This window comes from Engraulis encrasicolus, chromosome 5 (assembly GCF_034702125.1).
Source record: "Engraulis encrasicolus isolate BLACKSEA-1 chromosome 5, IST_EnEncr_1.0, whole genome shotgun sequence".
NCBI classification, from domain to species: Eukaryota; Metazoa; Chordata; class Actinopteri; order Clupeiformes; family Engraulidae; genus Engraulis; species Engraulis encrasicolus.
Genome location: NC_085861.1, coordinates 21,083,252 through 21,090,751, shown reverse-complemented (window position 1 = coordinate 21,090,751; position 7,500 = coordinate 21,083,252). Strand labels below are relative to the sequence as shown.

General features: G+C 45.3%; 1 protein-coding gene across 1 annotated transcript in view; it reads right to left on the bottom strand.

The window, feature by feature from the left end:
- cdk14 (cyclin dependent kinase 14) overlaps window positions 1-7,500 on the bottom strand; it is a 270,580-nt gene that overhangs the window by 173,697 nt on the left and 89,383 nt on the right. The window contains exon 3 of the mRNA XM_063198905.1: window positions 7,255-7,500. This exon is cut by the window's right edge and continues 18 nt beyond it. Coding sequence (XP_063054975.1) covers window positions 7,255-7,500 — 246 coding nt within the window. The remainder of the gene's footprint in view (window positions 1-7,254) is intronic.

Sequence of the window (7,500 nt, the reverse complement as noted above, 5' to 3'; positions counted from 1 at the left end):
CAGTCTGCCAGTGAGAAGGGGATCAAAAGGGTCTCCTTGTTTCACCCCTGGCAGCTCTGCTCTCTACCTCATTTACCACTCTGCTATCCCTCAACCACAATTCATCACCTTGCCCACAGCACACACCCAACTACCTTACCTTTATTATTATCCTGCCTGAATCCCTGTAATGTCCCTACTACTATTCACCACCTTGACCACCAGTGGCATCACCTTGCCAAAAATATCTCAAAAATACCCTACCACCACTCTCCTGCCCATCCCACCCTTACTAAAGACTCTTTGCACTGTCAGAGTCAAGTCAAGTCAAGTCAGCTTTTATTGCCACTTTCATCATATGCACAAGACATACAAGGAAAAATGAAATTACACTTTCTCTCTACACCATGCCAGGACAACACATATACAAAACTGACATTTTTCAGACTGACATAATGTGCAGACAGGACAGGTACAGTGATGGACTGGTAACAATGGACAATAATACATAATAAATACAGTACAAATGAACATTTAACATTTAACATTCAACATTTAAAAATGAGACAAGTGTAATACTACAGCCAGGCCCCTCCCCCCTAGTGACGCAACACCTTCAGTATTGCTTCTAGTCAGGCCAGGAGCAAAACAAACACACACATACACACACACACACACACACACACACACACACACACACACACACACACACACACACACACACACACACACACACACACACAATAGAGGTGTAAATAATAATCTATATGTATCAATGCATCAATCCTATGGCCGGCGATCGAATCGAATCATATTGCATCGTGGGGCATTCTTAAGTATCAAAAATAATGGAATCAATGCCTTAAAGATGTCCTCTCATCGTTATTTCATTAATACTGCTGTGTTCCCCATTGTTATTAAATGTGTTACGCGTTGGTCCTGTTTAAAAAAATGTTCTTTGTTTGCTTTGTTGCTTTGTTTCAAGCCGTTTTGCAAGCTAGCAAGGTGGCTTGTGGACAAACGAGAGGGTTTTCCGGGTTTCTCGTGGATATCCGTCTCTGATTGGCTCCCTCCTCCTGCTCTGCAGCGAGATTCTCAAGGTTATCGACTCGCCACTTCCCCGGGTGGTACTGCACTATAGGGGCGCCAACGGAGGCATGCAGGCTCCATTCAGGGCTGTGCTCTCTCGACAGAGACCCCTGGGCTAACTGCAGGCATGGAGTGGGGAGGATGTATGTAAATTGGCTGTGTGCTCTGTGTATCTGAGAGTAGCAACCAACTGATAGCTAGGCTAAGCTAGGTTTCAGGCCGACAACAAGCAGAAAAAAATTACTCGACATGTTTTTAGAAAAATGGGCCGACAAAAATCCATGTGGGCAACGCCTATTTTGATGTGATGCAACACAGACAGGCTTTCGTGAATAGCTAGTTTATGTCTATTGGGAAACACAGCCAAGCAAGGTGACGCACCACTATGAAGCCTAGCATGTGAGTTTAACTTGGGGTGACCGTCCGATTTTCAAACGGAGCGAGTATTACTGTTTTTTTATCGGAGGTTGGCCTTTAAGAAATCAATATCTTCGTATCGTATCTTCATGGAGACTGTGATTTACACCTGTGACACACACACACACATACACACACACACACGCGCGCGCGCGCAGGCAGGCATACACGCGCAGGCAGGCATACGCGCGCGCACACACACACACACACACACACACTCACACACACACACACACACACACACACACACACACACACACACACACACACACACACACACACACACACACACACACACACACACACACACCATCTCCCCATGGGCATTATCCACAGGTGTGTTGAGTGCTTCAGTGCTGCTGGAGTGAGAAAGTGATCCTGGCCTCCTGCAAGTCAACAAGCCTGGCTAGAGTTACAGTCACCTGTCAGCTTACCTGCCTGCCTGCCTCTCTGTCACACACACACACACACACACACACACACACACACACACACACACACACACACACACACACACACACACACACACACACACACACACACACACACACACGAGCATGCATACAAAACCCCACACACATAACCTAACGCATGCACGCACACACACACGCATGCACACACACACGCACACACACACGCACGCACACACGCACGCACACACACACACACACACACACACACACACACACACACACACACACACACACACACACACACACACACACACACAAACACACACACACACACACACACACACATACGCCTGCCTGCCACAGCCCTATCTGACACAAGGTCTCCATGGTCACCTGCAGTGCCACATGATCTCTCTCTCTCTCTCTCTCTCTCTCTCTCTCTCTCTCTCTCTCTCTCTCTCTCTCTCTCTCTCTTACACACACACACACACACACACACACACACACACACACACACACACACACACACACACACACACACACACACACACACACACACACACACACACACACACACACACACACACACACACACACACACATATATAAACACAAACACACACACACACACAAGCTTGCATGCACACGCACACACACGCACACCACACACACACACACACACACACACACACACACACACACACACACACACACACACACAAACAAAACCGAGCACCTCTCAAACTCACTCCGTTGATGTGTTCTCGTTAACATAGTTACTGGTATCTAACTCACGACATTCTCTGCAACAAACAATCTGCAGTTGGCTGCTCGGCTAACCCTATTCTTACTCGTGCATTCTTATGTTACCCAGTGTCCCAGATTGTCTGGGAACAGTGCCTGTGTTTTTCACTTTGTCCCCAATCTTTCAGGTGGCTAAAACATCAATTTATTTACTTTGAATTACTTACAGCACTTTGAAAATAGAAACAGGGTCGCCCCCTGGTAGGTCAATTGGGGAGATGCCCCTGATCCTGCCCTCCTTATCTGCAGTTTGGTTACTTTATTCTGAGCTGATCTGACCTGACCTGGATGTGGCCGAGGTCCTCATGTGAAACAATCAGGCTTCTCTGAGGGAGGGGGTGAATGCAATGATGTATGTATGTATTCATGTCTTTAATGGAATGAATGCCAATTCATGTTTTTACATGGCGAGATCAAAGGCAAATGTCGTGCTTGCGTGACAATAAAGTCTATTCCATTCTATTCTATTCTATTCTATTCTATTCTATTCTATTCTATTCTATTCTGTCTTATTCAGTTCTGTGGCACAGATGGACCCGCCGAAGGGCTCATTCACTCATTACTGAAAAGACTCGACTACATCCTAACTACATTGCTATGACATTGCTATATCAGATTAAGGCTTGGTCATTACAGGCATGGTGACAGTAAGCTTATAACAAAGGCAATGTGCAAAGGGGTTATTTATTTTGTGCTGAATGCCTCAATATAAGACACCAAAGGTTTGTCCATGGGACGGTCATATGGGTAAGCGTTTAAGGCATCAGACTTGTAGCCCAAAGGCTGTGACTCCCGACCCGCCAGGTTGGTGGGCGGAGTAGTTAACCAGTGCTCTCCCCCATCTTTTTCCGTGACTGAGGTACCCTGAACATGGTACCGTCCCGCCGCACTGTCCCCTTGCACAGGTGAGGCATAACTGCAATTTTGTTGTGTGCAGTGTGCACTGGAGTGTGCTGTGGAGTGTTGTGTCATAATGACAACGGGAGTTGGAGTTTCACAGGTGGGCTTTCATTTCGCTTTTCGCTTTCCGTTGCGTCACATCATGGCCATCAATGCGTCAGGCATATTTCAGGACAGTGAAGTTTAGGGTCTAGGTCTAGGTCTAGGCCATCTTGCCCATTGCATTATTATGTATGCAAAATGAGAACCATTGGCTTCAAATATTGAAGCCTGGGCATAAACATATCAGAAAAAAGTCATGGGGCTCTATAGCCAAGGCATATGGGCACATGCAAAACTGAAGGTATTCACTTTGCATTGTGCTGTGTGTGTGTTGTCTGCATTCCAGCCACAGCCAGTGGACTAGGCACTGCCTAGTTAGGTGAGATTTATGCATTTATGCTACAAGACACCCTGATTTTCCTTGGGATTAATAAATTATATTGTACTCTACTCTACTCTACTCTACTAAGATATCTACTTTAAACAGGTCTGTGTGCCGCCGGTATTCTATCCACAGCCAGTGGGCGAGGCTGCAGGGGACTGCATAGGGATTCACAGCAGTGTTAAGTCATTGGGATGCCTGTGAACTGTGCTGTCTGTATTCTCTCCACCACAAGTGGGTTAGGCATTGTGTAGTTAGGTAGTTAGGTCAGGTATACACTTGACACAGTACTGTGCGCTATCCCTTTCCCAGCCAAAGGCATTGCACTCCTGGCCATAGATAGTGTGTAGTCATAGGGATGCATTACAGGTGCTCTGTGGGCTATACTGTCTGATGTTGTCTGTATTCTCTCCACAGCCAGTGGACTAGGCCACTGAGTAATTAGGTCCGTAAGGCCGGCATTCATTCCAGGATTAGGCTAGCCATTACATTAGCGCCCTGCCTAGCTCTTTCCTATTGAGATCAAGCTAGCGGCAGTCGAGCCATTGTCCCTTCTGCCGCTTATCCATTTCCAGATTAACTGCGGTCGGTACATTGTCCCCGTGTCCCTTGTTCTTTTCAAGATTAAGTTGGTCGTGCTTTTGTCCCGAAAGCTCTGCGGCCGTGTTCACTTGTGTCGGATTTGGGCGCATAAAACCCTCTAATGTTAGCCCCCTGCTAAAGACCTTTCACTCACTCGTTCATCACACACTCCTGTGTAAAGGACTCTCAATGGTAATGTGCTCACATATAGAGTACACTCATTGTACTGGTACTTGAAACTGTAAAGAGGCCAAACTCAAGTGGCCTACTCACCAGGCACCTACACCTACTGCCAGAGTCAACTCACGTCCTGATGAGTTCACCTCTAGTGAGTGACTATCTTGATGAGTGAGTCTCTTTCTCTCAACCTCTAACAATAAAACCTCTCATCTGATCTTCAACTGCTTAACTGCATCAACGTTTTAAAGTTCATGTCATTAATTTAAGGGACTACAGATGAGAAGTATTAACCTGGTTCTCACACGATGGTTGTTACCAACCATCTGGAACACTGTCAATCGCTTAGCTCTGGAAAGGCGTGGGTGTGTTCAAAACAGCTCAAACCTGATTGGAGAATTCACATGGCTTTTTTTTAATCAAGTACTACTTCAACCACTGACTTGTATAAACCCCGCCCCGCGATCCCACCCCGCAATTCTGATTGGACAGGCTGTGAAATTTCTGATTCCATTCGGGCTCGATTTCTAGACCCTCGCGCGAGCTCACGAAGTTGAGCGGAAATGCACGAAAGGTCTGCGTGAGAGCCTGGCTAGAGAAGTATACCTATTTTTCCAATTCTGGCATATTTGCATTTGGTGTGGGCTATTTTCAAACTGTCAATTTGCATTGGTCCATATCAAATAAACAGTTTAAGATGTAGCAATTACCCAAATATTATCATTACACACTAACCATGTTTGTAGAGAGTTACTTGTGCACAATCCCTGGTGCTGAACAAAAAGATTACGTATTTTTTGAAAAAAGGTTCGCACACTTCTTTGGATTTTTCTTCTTGAAGTTATTTTTTCATCTTTTTATTTATTCATCCATTGGCAATGACGTTTCGACCTCTCGGTCTTCCTCAGATTCCAATCTGAGGAAGACCGAGAGGTCGAAACGTCATTGCCAATGGATGAATAAATAAAAAGATGAAAAAATAACTTCAAGAAGAAAAATCCAAAGAAGTGTGCGAACCTTTTTAAAAAAAAAAAAAAAAAAACACTAACCATGTTTACCATCAAACACATTACACTAACACTAAAACAAAAAAACACACGATGATGATGAAATGTCATTTTAAGGAACTAGCAGAAGTTTGGCAGTGGAAACACATTGAGGACACAGCAGAGAGCCAGTAACAGCCAACCACATCACAACTCAAAACATCAAACACTCAAACTATAAATCAAGCAACTAACCAGATGGCATAACATACAAAATGATAACTTAAAAATAAAAAAAAACAATTAAGCAGACACAACCTCAACTTGGACTCCGATGAGCAAATGAATGAAAACACTGAACATAATGAAATATTCAACAGTAAACAATAGCAGCAGAATATAACAAAATAAACACAGTTCACAGGAATTTTAAATAAATCATAGGAATAAAAATATGAAAAAAAACTATTTTACTACTTTACTTCAAATGTAAATAACAGGTAGTGAATAATTTATTTAAGTAAGATAGGTGATGATTAACAAACAAAACGTGATTTCTTGGGCGGGGGGGGTTTATTTGTTTGCATATCAATTGACTATTCGGAACATAATTGTTAAATTAAACTACCAATAAAGTAAACAAAACAGATTTCACAATGAAATCCTTACTTGTCGACATATCAATAGACCATTAGAGGGTTTTTGTGATTAAAGTGAGGTCACACCAAGGTCAATAGATGGATTAAATCCAGGTTTAGAGGAAATCCTCCTCGTTAATTAAATGATGCGTGTAAAGCACAAACTCAGGCAGCTTTGGTATGCACAGCTTAATTATAACAGCAGATACACACACACACATTCTGCAATTCTGGCATAATTACACATCGATTTGCAGGACTAGTCTTATTAGCAGTGATATCTCACACACACACACACACGCATGGGCGCACACATGGACGCATGCACACATGCGCACACACACACACACACACACACACACACACAGAAGACACCCCTCAGAGGACATCCCTCAGACACACTCCCACACTCTCCCAGCTGAGACTTGAGTGCCGTTGTTGCTTGGGCATCTAATTGCCACACACACACACACACACACACACACACACACACACACACACACACACACACACACACACACACACACACACACACACACACACACACACACACACACACACACACACACACACACACACACAAACACACACACTCAAAGCAACCCCCCATACACACACACCCGTACACACACACAAACAAAAGCACCCCCCCCCATCCCACATACACACACACACACAAACACACACACAAACACACACACATCCCACACACTCACCGAGCTGTGTCTTCAGTGACTTCACCATAGCTTGTCCGACTCCTTGACAAACCACCCACACACACACACACACACACTCACACAATCCAATCCCACACACAAAAAACCACAATTCCATGGTCCACTCACCGAGCTGGGGCTGGAGTGTCGTCGCAGCTTAGGCGACTCCTTCCCCGCGGACGAGCTCTTGGCCTGGGCCTGGATGCAGGCGTTGTTCTCCGAGTGCACGCGCTTGACCTGGCTGGCGGGCTTCTCGAAGGGCTCGAAGCCGCTCTGGGTGCGCTGCACGCGGGCCTTGCGCTCCTCAGGGATGGGGTCCAGAGCCTTCGTCAGCACACCCCCCTGCTCCCCCGCACCCTGCACGCTGCGCGTAGA